Genomic DNA, 14717 nt, shown 5'->3' on the forward strand with positions numbered 1-14717 from the left:
AGTGCAGAGACAACACAATGGGGCGAAATTTGATTACCTGCTTTGTTAATTAGCCTAATGTAACTGTGCCATGATTGAAGGTATTGACTGAGGGGTAACCATTTCATCATGAGAAAGGAATTTTAAGGTCTATCTATACTTAGGTAGGAGTGGGAAAGCACAATTAATGAAAAGATTTTAATAAGTCTGCAGGTGAACTGAGTCCTTCGGATTACAATGTACATTCATTCAAGGTGACGGTCCCAAAGGAGAATTTTAAAGGGGCCAACAGTATTCTAAATTTATAAGCAGGATCACTTCTTGGCAGCGTTTATTCTGTCCCCTCCAGTAACATGGCCAGAAATTTAGAGGGGTGTTTCGCAAGATTAGTTCATCCAGTGGACTAATCATTGGGTAAACATTGATCAGACTGAATTCAATGAGTTAGCAGCTGACTTATAAATAATATAGACTTGAATTGCAGTGAAAAATTGATCACAAAACACTGTCTATTCCCTATAAAGTACACGGTCATTGCCTTAGAGTTGTGCAGCATAGAAAAAGGCCCTTTGACCCACCGTATCAATGCCAATCTCTTTAGCCTATCTGCACAAGTCCCACTGCAGCACTGTATCCTTTTATACCTTGTCTATTTAATTTTGTGTCTGGATACGTCTTAAAGGTGGTAATTGCAAGTGATTTCATCATATCCAGTAGTAACACATTCCAGATATCAATCAATCTCTGTGTAAACAAAAATAACTTGCCCCTCCTATTCATTGTAAAACTCCTTCCTATCACCTTAAACTGATATCCTCATCTTTTTGAAACCTCAATCATAAGAAAACAATTTTGACTGTCTATCCAGTGTATCCCTCTCATAGATGGGGCATGATAGGTACCTGTCTTATTTGCCCATGCATGCAAATAACACATGTACACTCAGTGGTCACTTTGTTGGGTACCTCCTGTATCTAATAAAGTGGCCGTTGTGTGTGTTCATGGTCTTCTGCTGCTGGATCCCATCCATTTCAAGGTTCGACGTGTTGTGCATTCAGAGATGCTCTTCTGCATGCCACAGTTGTAATATTTGAGTTACTGTCGGCTTGAACCAGTCTGGCCATTTTACACTCTTCTCTCTTTGTAACAAGGTGCTTTCGTCCACAGAACTGCCACAGTTGCTGGATGTGTTTTTTTCTGTTTTTTCACACATTCTGTGTAAACTCTGGGGACTGTTACGCGTGAAATTCCCAATGATACTCAAGACAGCTTGTCTGACACCAACAATCATTCCATGGTCAAAGTCACATTTCTCCTCCATTCTGATGTTCGGTCTGAACAACAACTGAACCTCTTGACCATGTCTACGTGCTTTTATGCATTGAGTTGCTGCCACATGATTAGTTAATTAGGTAATTGCATTAATGAGCTAGTATATCTAATAAAGTGGCTACTGAGTGTGAATTGCCCTAAATAGTCCTCCCTGCAATTTAGAGTGTAATGGTAAATGGTGTGTTATAGTTGCCGCAACATTTTCTGGAAGTGGCCACCTGTATCAAGTGAAAATCTTAACTAAGACATTGGACAATTCTCCCTATCCTGTTGGTCATTATTAATCCGAAAGTTGTTAGCTCTTGACATTTAAGTGGTGTGATTGCAAAAGCACGTGTTGTACGAGAGATTCAATATTGTCAGGATGTTTTCTCACCTGGATGCTGAGACAGGTGCTCTGTGCAGCTCCAAAGTGACGAGGTCAAATGGCGTTTCATTGCAGGCAGCAGTGCCAGGCGCGACCACTGCCCACGTATCCATCTGCGCCATAATGTTTAGTGTGTCAACAACTTACATTTCGTGCTGGAGGGTATGAATATCTGACCTGTCATTGGATTGACCAGCAGCAGCTGCTGAACTGACTGGGCTGAGAAGCTCAGTGAATTTCACATACGACCCTGTAGCTCTCGTGCCTTAACGACATCCATAAGATAACAGAAGATCAGCTAGTTATTGTTTCCAAAAACTCACATTTTATAAATATGCGGCAGGGATTTAAATCAGTGTGGGTAATGCTGACTGAGAATCTATCAATCACAAATATGTACTGAACTGATTGATCTCTGCCTCTGTGCTGTAATTTCTGTAAATTGGAGCAATATAGAAAATCAAAGAGACATCATTAAGCCAAAGAAATGGCTTAGTGACCCTGTAGGTGATGTTATCTCAAGTGCTTCTCTGCGTACATATTAAATATAATGAAGGTTTCTATTTAAATCTCCATCTGCTTTACAATGAAAAACACTCCCAACACTATTTCTCGACTAATTACCTTAATAGTCTAGTTTGTTGATCCTTTGTAACTACTCGTAATTTTACAAGTTCATGATGGCATGGCGGCATAGTGGTTAGCACAATGCTTTACGGTACCAGCGACCCTGGTTCATTTCCTGCCACTGCCTGTAAGGCGTCTGTGCATTCTCCCTGTGACCGTGTGGGTCTTCTCCGGGTGCTGTGGTTTCCTCCCATAGTCCAAAGAAGTACCGGTCAGTCGGTTAGTTGGTCATTGTAAATTGTCTCGTGATTAGGCTAGGATTAAATTGGGTGGTTGCTGGGCAACATGGCCAGAAGGGCCGAAGGGCCTATTCCACACTGAATAAATGACTATTCATAATTTTACATAGTTCAGTGAAATTGATCCCTTTTTCCTTTGCACTAAAGAAGCAATGCAACCCGAATCGTAGCCAAATACTGAGCATAGAGCCCTGCAGAGATGCAATACAACCAAGCTTCCATTCACCAAAACATGAACCAACAACTATTGTGCTCTGTTTTCCAACACTTTGCCAATGTCCAGTCCAATGTGTCTCTTTTCTTCAGACCTCAGTGATTTTCACATTTCTACTCAGTCTGCTATGACAGATTTTGTCAACTGATTTGCTAAAATGCATAAAGGTTATATCAACTCAAAAAACAATCACAGTTGTCAGGCATTTCATACAAAAGCAAAAAATACTAAATATTAACCTACAGTTGTGCTAGAAAGTTTGTGAACCCCACAGAATTTTCTCTATTTCTGCATAAATATGACCTAAAATGTGGTCAAATCTTCACACAAGTCCTAAAATTGGATAAAGAGAACCCAATTAAATAAATAACACAAAAACATTATACTTGTTCATTTTTTGTTGAGAAAAATTATCCAATGGTACATGTATCCAAAAAAAAAACATTGCTGCATATCTCAAGTTTGCAAAATAAAAACCTGGATGTTCTACAACGCTTCTGGGACAATGTTCTGTGGACAGATGAGACAAAAGTTGAACAGAAGTGCAGATTGCTATGTTTGGAGGAAAAAGGGCACTGCACACCAACGCCAAAACCTCATCCCAACTGTGAAGCATGGTGGAAGGAGCATCATGGTCTGGGGCTGCTTTCCTGCCTCAGGGCCTGGACAGCTTGCAATGTTGAGGGAACAATTAATTCAAAATTATATCGAGACATATTATAGGAGAACATTAGGGTAGCAGTCCGTCACCTGAAGCTTAATAGAAGTTGGGTAATGCAACAAGACAATGATCCGAAAGGCAAGTGTAATCAACAACAGAATGGTGTAAAAAGAAGAAAATTCGTGTTTTGGAATGCTGACCTTAATCCTATAGGAATGTTGTGAAGCAAGCAGTTCATGTAAGGAAGACCACCGACATCCCGGAGTTGAACGAGTTTTGTAAGGAGGAAAGGCTTAAAATTCCTCCAAGCTGATGTGGAGGACTGATCATCAGTTACCAGAAACGTTTGGTTGAAGTTATTGTTGTACAAGGGGGTCACATCAGTTACTGAAAGCAAAGGTTCACATACTTTTTCCAACAGAAACATGTACTATTGGATCATTTTTCTCAACAAAAAAATGAACAAGCTTCATATTTTTGTGTTATTTATTTAACTGAATTTTCCTTATCTAGTTTTAGGACTTGGGTGAAGATCTGATCACATTTTAGGTTATATTTATGCAGAAATAGAGAAAATTCTACAGGGTTCACAAACTTTCTAGCAACACTGTAAAACATTTATTCTGCTTCGCTCATAATGATAGTTGTTTGATTCACTGAGCATTTCCTGCACTTTTAGTACTTAGTTTTTGGAAGAGGTAACAAAATTAGGGTAGTGCACGACCTGAAATGTTAACTGATACCCTCTGCACTGATGATGCTTTATTTGCCGAGTATTTTCAGCATTTTATTTTTATATTTCAGATCTTCCACATTTACATTATTTTGCTTTTAATCAAGCATGTCTTCTTAAGCAAACCCAAGCAGATTGTCTTCGGATAATATGTACCCTTTGAAGTATTGGTTGTACTTATTTAAAAACAAGTGGGTAGAGCAAGAAATGAAGATTTAATCCAACTATTTGTGTTCCTGAAGCAGGGCTTTTCATCCGGCAGGGGAGCCTTTGAAGAATTCAGATATGAACATCAGACAACCCCGTATTTTTTTCTATTAAAGCCAATGTATGAATATAAAATTTCCAATCTAATGAATGGTGACAAATTTGCAACACATTTTAAATTTAGAACTCAGTCCACACATCACGAATATTTTGCAAAAAATGACCAATTCCTTCATTAGCGTTTGCCTCTGAATTTCCCAGGATGGGCGAGGATTTGGCATTGGAGAGCTGGTCTGGGGAAAGCTCAGAGGATTCTCGTGGTGGCCAGGTCGCATTGTGTCCTGGTGGATGACTGGCCGAAGTCGGGCAGCTGAAGGAACACGATGGGTGATGTGGTTTGGAGATGGCAAATTCTCTGTTGTAAGTTTTAATACTTTGGTTTTCAAAAAAAACTTGCATACACTACCTGACAGTGGCAATGCAAATGGAAATATTTTGAAGATTACTTGTTATCCAGACGCTTTAAAAAAAACCTCTGTTTCCCCTCAAAATCATCTTTTATTTCAGTGCTATGATTAAACCGTCATGAAATATCACTATTTATTTTCTGTTAATTTGACGAAAATTTGCAAATACCATGCATTGCATCCCTCTGTGGTGAAGATTATTAAAATGTCAGCAAAAAATACAGTCAAGAGGTGAAGTGCAAAAATACGGCTGGAAGTAAAAGAAGGTAGATGTAAGATACTAATCTGATTGTCCTATAGATTGAACTAATCAGATAAAATTTAGGTTTCACCATAGCAGTTACAGAATTTGTTCAATTAAATCAACTGAAAATTAAGAAGCTGGCTTCAAAATGGTGACTATAAAAGCCCTCCTGGTTTACTACCCTTTGAAGAAGAAAACATTTCATCCCTTCTCACTTTGGCTCTGTTTGATTCTGAACCAAGAAAGTCATAGAAATTGACGGCACAGAGAGGAAACTATGCAATCCATCATGTTCACAGAAGCTCCTGTCTCCCATTTTCCCTCAGCCACTTCCCAGTCTCCATACCCCACACACTGATGTTGAAAAATGATCTCTAAACTAGCCCAGCAGGTCATTGCTGTCAGGCACAATTGGAGGTGGACTCTGTCAGTGAAAGAATAAGAATATTCAATTCTAATTCCACAGAATAATCATGGAAATGCATCCCACTCCTCAACCATACTGAGTTCTCAATTTCAGTGTAGAGAACTGGACTGAGGCCAACAGTCTGACTGAGCAGTAAGAATCTGAGACATTAGTTCTACTTGCTAACCAGCTCTGAGTAATGGAAGCTCACAATAGCACATTTGCCACAGTCCAACACATTTGCTGCAGTCCAATCTGAGTAGGAATAATTGAGAAAGTTGTGGAATTTCAGTTTTGAAAGAAAATGCATAGGAAGCATTTTGGAAGTTATAGCTTCAAAGCTGTAATTCTAGTCACAGTGCCAGTAGGTTCTTAGTCTGCTGCGGGAAAGGAAAGGATGTATGAAGTGTAATTGCTATGTTTTGGTGAAGTTGGAGTAATAAACAGAGACCTCCAATAGGCAGGGGATAAATAATGAATGAGGAAAAGAAGAGGAATAAGTATTTCACCCATTCAAACGAATGTGAGGAAGAAATTGAAAGTGTCAATGAAAATAGAGGGAAGAAGAATTGTTCAGCAAAGGGAGATACGTTATTTAAGAAAAAGAAGCAGAATAAAATCAAGGAAAAACATCAGGTGGGACAGTGGGAATAAAGAAAAGGTGGTAAAGGAAAGGAAACTTAGAGAATGTGCAACGTAACCTTCTTATTGGATATTTATGGAATGCATGCCCAGGAAGTAACCCAGCAAAGACCTTTCACATTTTTCTAGTTGAGCTCGAACTTGCACAAACAAAAAAGTATTCAGGTAAGTTACCCAAAATACATAGCATTTATAAAAGGAAAACATGCAAAATATTTGATGGCAAAAAATCACTTTAAGTTCTCCCATTCTTTACCTATGAACCAAATAAATCAAATCCTCATTACTTGAAATATGTAAATAAAACTTAAGCAGGTACATCAATGCTTAGCTGTAGGAATGAAGACTTAGAAATTCTAGTGCACTCTAAATATTATATAAATGATTATACCAGCAACACACTACAGACCATTTTAAATGTTGATTCAATCCTACTGAGTGGGCATTGCACATGTTTGAAGTCAAAAATGCGCTTGTTAGATCTGGTGTGTTTATGGGGAGTGGTGGGTAGCAAGCATGACCTGAGATCAGGGACTAGGATTGACCGGGCAAGCAAGATAAGTGACTAGAAAGGAAAGGGGAGTTAGCAAGAGAGACTGGATCTTGGAGAGACTTTGGAGAAGACACTGGCAAGTGACCAGAGTGGGAATGGCCATCAAGACATTAGGTGTGGGAAGTGTTCAGGTTTGGGTAGGCTGTATTATGGGCCTAGGACTCTCAGGAAGAGATTGGGTCAGGAGCCAGATGGGGTGGGTTGAGCAAAATCAGAGGAGGGGCAAAGGATTGGATGTAAAGTATGAAACTCTGCTGATAATCGTCCCACTCCAGTGCTATGTTATTAAAGGTGAGTTATTCCAGGAGTGCCCTTGTGATGATCAGTCCTGCAGCAACTTGGTCTAAGTTCTTCCAGGGTGTTTTCAAAGAGTTTTGCATGGGATATGATGTTTTGCAGAAGACTAAATTAAAACTGTCAGGCTTGCAAGGGAAAATAACACTGTGAAATTTCTGACTGAACTTTTGGATTGTGCAGAGCAACCCAGAAATTATCATCATCATTTTTCAGTCTGGTAAAGTCACTTTTCAATTCTATTAACTAAATGGATAAAACAGCATCATAAAATTGAATTTCTAAACAGCAATGTTTCAAATGTTTCTTTTTCTGAGGGCTGTGAACAAACATTTTGTAATTTATTCTGAGGCGTGTGAATGGTTCTTCCTTTCCTTCAGGTAACTTCCTCTGTCATTTAACAGTACTAAAATTGATTAACTGGCCCTTAATCTCATTCTTTTTTTTTGTTAGTTTTAGCTATGGGTAAAATTGGAGCTGCATTTGTTGAAATAACAACAGTCTGACTTCCAGAAAATTCACTGTTTATGACCCACTCAGGTACTTTGGAGAGGAATAATAAAGTGCTTCATAAATCTATCTGCCATTCTTCCCTACCCAACTTCTCACCTTTTACAAGGACATCAATCTTGAAGTGTGTGAATGAAAAGACTTGAGCTCTTTTGTCAATGATAGTAACTACCACTGAATTCATCCTTCTCTGGTTGACAGGTCTGTGTGGAAAAGCTGATGCCTTTGAATACTTTTTCTACTGCCTTTCACCAGCCAACCTATAGCAAACAGCCTATGTATAGGAAAGCAATTTTTGAAGTCCTACAGGTATGAGATTCCTTCATTAATCTTTATATACACCTGTCCTTTTTCAGGACTAAATGTATTTTATTGCTAGTGTTCAAATGCCTATAATTATCCACTGCAATAATAAATTTGTGCATCAGAAAATAAACATCTGTTCCAGTGTTTAAACGTAAAGCCCAAGTTTTTTAGAACAAGCCTTCCTACTTAATCGCGGCTAAGGAGATCTGTTCTGCAACATGAAGCTAACTGAATGCAGGAAATGGAAAACATTGAACTGTAATATTTTGTAAATAGAAATGCCTTTCAGCAATGGGGAAAGTAAAGGCGCACTGTGCAAATCACCAAAGGCGAATGAGCAGAATCACATAACAGCTATGGGTGGTTAGAAACCAGCTCCTATCTTTCCTGAACTCTGCAGCTGTGATTTGAGCAGTACAAATTCTTAATTTAAAAGATCTATCACCAACATTTGCATAGAATTTAAGGATGTGCTAAATACACTATACAATTCAATAGCAAGTCTGGAAGAGAAAATGCCTAAAGCATTTAAGATAGACATGAGGAAGAACATTGGCCGTTGGCAGGTTGTGAAATTCTAGGACTCTCTATCCTAAAGGGTTGTGAATACTTCAGTCAGTGAACATCCTCTATGCCAGAAGTTCCCAAACTTTTTTATGCCATGGACCATAACCATGAAGTAGTGGATCTGTGAACCCAAGGTAGGGAACCCTTGCTGTAGGCAAAAACAGATGGATTTTGGTCTAGAGAGAATTCAAAGCTATGGGGGACAACCAAGAAAATAAAACCATGGCCAAAGTCAGGTCAACAATTTTCTTATTGAAAGCAAAGACTTGAAGATTTGTATGACCAACCCTTACTCTTATTTTTATGTTTTTCTCAGTGCAAAATATATATGCTCAATGCTTCATTGAAATGAATCTAGCACAAAACACAGGGGAGCTCTTAGACCTACTGCAATCAAGATTATAATGATGAGAGCTCCTCTTTACAGCAAAGTATCCAACTCAGACTGTTAGAATGAGGCTTTGATCTCATTTAACAAACATTTTGCTTTTCTCAAGCTTCCAACATTTTGAAGGAGAGACATGTTGCCTAGAGTTTGATAATGAGAGGTTTTACTATTATACACAAGACTCTGTGATTGACGTCGAAGAGCATTGAAAGAGGTGGCTTTGGAAATAATGAATGCACTGCTTATCATGTTCCAATATCCTGTAGGTTCTGGAATACTCCTCTGGCTTGGAATGGAGAACATATTAATATCGTAGCGCATGTTGGCCTCACATTAGTAATAAGAATAATGTTGGAATCTTCAATAAAGGGCGTAACAACAACACATCTTATTGTAATAGTGACAATAAAGGCATAAAGGAAAGACCATGTTGAACTAATTAGTCAGAGGACTTTGAGGATGTGAAAAATAGAATATATCAAGAGAGCTTGTGAACATGGTGTATTCCAGCAGGCTTTCAATAGGCACAGGAAGTTGATGAACAAGATCAGAGCATGTTCAACTGTAAGTAATATACTAACATGGATTGAATATGGAATATTAGACAGAAAGCAAAGAGTGGGGATGAATAGACTTAGAATAGGATAGGTTGAGAATCTGTGAATACTGGGGAGTAAATATTTGGCAGGGATAGGTGCTTGCCTTCTTAGGATCTACATTTGCAATGGGTTGAGCGATAAAATATTTCTAAATTTGCTGATGGTACTACGTTTGTAAATCAAGTGGGTCTACAAGTACAGAGGAGGATGTAAAGGGGCTTTGAGGGGATATGAACAAATGGATGAGATTATAATATAATGTGGAAAAATGGGAAATCGTCCACTTTAGTGCATATCACAGAGAAGCAAAGAACTTGTAAAATGGTAAGAAAATCGGGTAGTTTTGATATTTAAAGGGACCTATTGTACTTCTACATAAGTTATTGAAGACCAATATACAAATGATTTAAAGGGCAAATACTGTGTTAGCCTTAATTAGAAGAAGGTTTGATTCCAGGAAGAGGGAATAGAGAACTGTTGTATTGAACCTTGGGGATACTCTACCTGGAATGTTGCATAGAGTTTGATTTGCTTGCTGTATTCGCCATAGAGAGAGTTCAGCAAACAAGACTGTTTCCAGGAATAGGGGGTTTGCCTTATGAGGGAGGGGTGGTTGAGTAGATTGGGACTTTATTATTTAGAGTTTAGGAGAAAAGTTCTCACCTATGGTGCAAGGAGTATGTTTCTTCTGACAGAGGAGTGTGTCTAAGACCTGGAAGCACACTTTCAGAATGAGGGGTATGTCACTTAGAAATGTAATGAAGAGAAATTTCTTCAGTGAAAGAATAGTGAACTTTAATGGAAGATGTAAAAATAAAACACCTTTGCAAAAGAACGGATATGGACTAATGAGGTGAGGAACGTGTTTAAGTAATCTAGTAATTGTTAACTAATGTAGGAATTATCCTCTCTGGAGGGTTGTGTAAGCTCACGCACTGAGTCTGTTTGAATATATTATTGGGCATGAAGGCAATCATGGAATATGTGGTTCATGTGAGAACATGACACTGAGACAGAATATTGGCAACGTTTGATAAAAAGCAGAGCAGGCCTGAAGGACCTTCTCACTCTGATTCAACTTGTCCACTTATTCTTAAAAGTTGTGGCTATGCCTAGTGACAAATATAAGGCTCAACTTGGCATGGACCAGAATGAAGACTGCTGTTTCTAGTCATCACACTTATACGGTAATGACTGGATCACCCTCGCTCACCAGCAGCAGAGCTACCAGAGGAAGTCCTTGCCTTGTTCAACCACCAACACTGTGAGGCACAGTGCAACTTAAATCCAAAATACTCAAATACAGAACAATGTGGCAGCTACCATAATGACTAATTAATCAAGGACACTCAGAAGAAGAACTCTACATTCCGTTTTCTTTCCAACTACATTGTTATGTACCATTCAACTCGATCTTCCAATATACAGAAACAAACTGCAACAAATTCAGAGTGCATCACATTCAGTTTTTACTTACAAGGGGAGCTATACTTCCAGCCAAGTTTCGTCTGGAAATATAGCTCCAATCTTATGTTTCAACCAAAGCGCTTTTATACTTTTTTACAGGAACAGTAATTAGGATGTTCCATTGCAGTCCTCCATTATCTTTATCTTATCTTGTTCTGACATTTGTTCTGTCAAAATATCCCCTCTGGCCATAAAACAAATTGCCTATATAAAAAAATGAACTTCCTCCCATAGAACATATTGACTTCTGTAAATTTTCCTATGCAAACCAGCAAAGTACCTTGGGATTTCATAGACTGCACTTTGTCACTTTACATTTTACAAAAGTTACAAATTCAGGGTTACAGATATACTTCCACAACATCAATGTACTCATATATAAAATGATCTGTCTGGATGGCATGCAGACAGAAGTTTTTCACCATGCCTTAGTACAAATGGCCATCAATTCCAATTCCAACTAGATTGTTCTAGAATATGTTTTTCATTAAGGCTTATTTCCTGAATCTTTAGACACATTTAAGTGTTACAGGGAGCTGGCATAGATTCAATGGGCTGATTGGTCACATTTTCTGCCGGAGCATAGCAAATATCAGTAATGGTACAAATCATTGAAAGACTGCGTCTAGGTTTCCTTCATTGTTAAATGGAGCACTCTCAGAAGGAGTCTATCACAGGTACTCCTCATTTTCCGGTCTTAGGTGAACCAGACTCCAGGAAATAAACATTGTGCTTTATCACCAACTGGAAGCACTGGTGTGAAATATATGAGTCAATTGACTCATTACATTTAGTCTGTAGCATGTGGTTTTAATTTATTTCAGCCAAAGGGCAATCCCCTGGCAATCCAAGGAGAGGATAGATTAAGACAGCAAATATTTTAGTAAAACTGGCTTTGACTATTACAAAGTACATATATGGGAGGGCCTTCACGTAGAGGTACAACTAGTAGGGTTGCTGCCCTGCAATTCCAGTGCCTCAGGTTCAATCCTGACTTCTGGTGTTGTCATTGGAGAGTTTGTATGTCCTATATAAATTGTGGATTAATTGACCATTGTAAATTGCGCAGGTGTAGGTGAATGGTAGAATCTGTGGTGAGCTGGTGGGAAAATATAACAGGGAGCTCAGTGGTTACCATTAACTCAGTGAGCCATGGGATCTGTTTCCATGCCCTCTGACCCAATGACATCAACAACTTCATTGAGTGGCTGATAATTTGTGGAACCACCATACTTTCAGATAAACGCCTCTGCTCAAGAACAAATCTAGGAGACTCATTCGATATTTTCCTGTACGGAGCATGAAAGAAAGCGATCTCCTTAAAAAGTTAATAAGGACAGCATGCTGACTGCAATAAAAATTCTTATCTCTGTTCAATTACTCACTTACTAAACTGCTTAGTGATGTTTTTCTTTCATATAATAAACTCTCAGCTTCAACTTAAATTACTTTTTAATATTAACAAAGACGTTTTTTCATTGAAAATTATCTTAAGGTGTGTTGTTCTGGGGAAACAGAAAACTGTCCTTGTGAACAAAACTGGTCTCAAAATACAAAATATTCATCCATTCTAAGAGATATATACAAATAATACATAATTTAGCTTTCACATTACTTTTTTTTAAAGCTTCATTCTACTGAGATGTGCCTTGATGATATTAAAAAATTCATGTTACAAAAAATTATGGGGCAGTTCTTGAACGTAAATTTTATCATGTCCAACGCAAGCTCTAAATGGGAAACCCAATCCAGCTTTTGTTACCTGTGCATACTTACACTCATTGATCACTTACCAAGGATGAAAATCTGAGTAGTATGAATAATTTCTGTGCCATTTTATAAATAATATTTTGAAGAAAACTTCATATGAAGAGTTATTTCATGCTATCTTTATATAACTATGCTTTCATTGTTACATCCCAATATGTGTTGGTAACTGACAGGGATGTAGCCTGTGCTTTTCAGCTACCAAACTTTGGGTTCTAAATTTTGTTACTTTCAACTAGGTGGCAAGCAACAGAGCGGGGAAACTCTTTCCAGCGCAATCTGGGAATGATGAGTTGGACTCTGCCAAAGGTGTGGAAAACCAAACCAGGCAGATGATTCAGTGGGCTTTGGACGGATTTCTGCCATTAGGGCCAAAGAGTTTGGATCCGCCTGAAGGTAATCATGGGGGTTGATTGGGACAAAGGCAAACTCATTGCCAAATTCATGTAGAGATGTTTCATCCCAGTAACTGACAGCATTTCCACTTCTCTATTAGAATTATAAATAGTTATAGTACTGGAATTTATACCCCAAGGAGGGAACCTGAAAGAATACTAGCATTTAAAAGGGGGAGGGGTGAAATCATGTGATAAGGTTAAAATTTTAGTGAAATTGCAGAAAAGTAAAGCATCTTAAATTCACGGTGTTCTGATCGACATTGTATAATTGGTTCTACACTAATTTTCTCATTAGCAGTTCATTTGCTCAGCCAACTTTGGTTGTTCCTCAACTTCATTCTGAATCCACTATTGAATGTGGAGCTGTGAATCAGTAGTAATTGGCAATTTTTACTGAAATGCTGGAGGACTTGCTTCAGAAGCTCTCTTCCAAGCATTCACTGAATATGAAGGCTTACACAAAACCCAGATGGTGTGCTTAATCAGCACATTGTGTGGAAGAGTAAGGTTAGTTGCTGCTCTAACAGGAGAAAATCTGCATTTGCTGGAAATCCAAACACACACGAAGTGCTGGAGGAACTCAGCAGGCCAGGCAGCATCTATGGAAAAAAGTACAGTCAACGCTTTGGGCTGAGAATCTTCTGCATGAGGAGTAGATTTAAAATGTATGGGGGGAGGGGAGAGAGAAACACAAGGTGATAGGTGAAACCGGGAGGATTGAAGTAAAGAGCTGGGAAATTGATTGATGAGGAAGATACAGGGCAAGAGAGGGGGTAGTCTGATAGGAGAGGACAGAAGGCATTGGAAGAAAGAAAAGAGGGGGAAGGTACACCAGAGGAAGGTGATGGACAGACAAGGAGATGAGGTGTGAGAGGGAAAAGGGGATGGGGAATGGTGAAGGAGAGATGGGTTGGGGGGGCATTACCAGAAGTTCGAGAAATCAATGTTCATGCCACCAGGTTGGAGGCTACCCGAATGGAATAAAAGATCTCCTTCCTCCAACCTGAATATGGCCTCATTGCGACAGTAGAGTCCTAGGATTGTCATATCGGAATGGGAATGAGAAGAGGAATTAAAATGGGTGGCCGCTCAGAGAACCGGCTTCTCTGGCAGAGGGAGCATTTGCTCAGTGAAGCAGTCTCCCAGTCTACATTGGGTTTCACCTATATACAGGAGGCCACACCAGAAGCACCAAATGTAGTATATGTCCCCAATGGACTCCCAGGTGAAGTATCGCCTCACCTGGAAGGACTGTTTGGGGCCCTGAATGGCAGTGAGGCAGGAGGTGCAGGGGCAGGTGTAGCACTTGTTCCGCTTGCAATGTTAAGTGCCAGGAGGGAGATCAGTGGGGAGTGATGAATGGACAGGTGAGTCAAGTAGGGAGCGATTCCTACAGATGGGGGAAGGGAAATATGTACTTGGTAGTGGGATCCCGTTGGAGGTGGCAGAAGTTCCGGAGAATTATGTGCTGGACACAGAGGCCGGTGGGGTGGTAGGTGAGGACAAGAGGAACCCTATCCCTGGTAGGGAGGATGGGGTAAGAGCAAACGTGTGAAATGGAAGAGATGAGGGCGGTGTTGATGGTGGAGGAAGGGAAGCCCCTTTCTTTGAAAAAGGAGGACATCTCCTTCATTCTTGAATAAAGCAGAGGTGTGACCTCCTGTGTATCAATGAGACCCAATGTAGATTAGTAGACCACCTTGCCGAGCAACTACGCTCCATCCACCAGAAGTTGGATCTCCCAGTGGCC

At 39.4% G+C, this 14717-nt stretch overlaps 1 protein-coding gene across 14 annotated transcripts in view; it reads left to right on the forward strand.

Annotated features, from left to right (window-relative positions):
• dnmt3ab (DNA (cytosine-5-)-methyltransferase 3 alpha b) overlaps positions 1 to 14717 on the forward strand; it is a 523149-nt gene that overhangs the window by 396219 nt on the left and 112213 nt on the right. For all 14 annotated transcript variants that reach the window (XM_063036199.1, XM_063036207.1, XM_063036267.1 and 11 more), the window contains 3 exons: positions 4621 to 4779; positions 7677 to 7784; positions 12809 to 12965. In XM_063036199.1, coding sequence (XP_062892269.1) covers positions 4621 to 4779; positions 7677 to 7784; positions 12809 to 12965 — 424 coding nt within the window. The remainder of the gene's footprint in view (positions 1 to 4620; positions 4780 to 7676; positions 7785 to 12808; positions 12966 to 14717) is intronic.

The sequence above is a fragment of the Mobula hypostoma genome, chromosome 2 (genome assembly GCF_963921235.1).
Source record: "Mobula hypostoma chromosome 2, sMobHyp1.1, whole genome shotgun sequence".
Lineage (NCBI taxonomy): Eukaryota > Metazoa > Chordata > Chondrichthyes > Myliobatiformes > Myliobatidae > Mobula > Mobula hypostoma.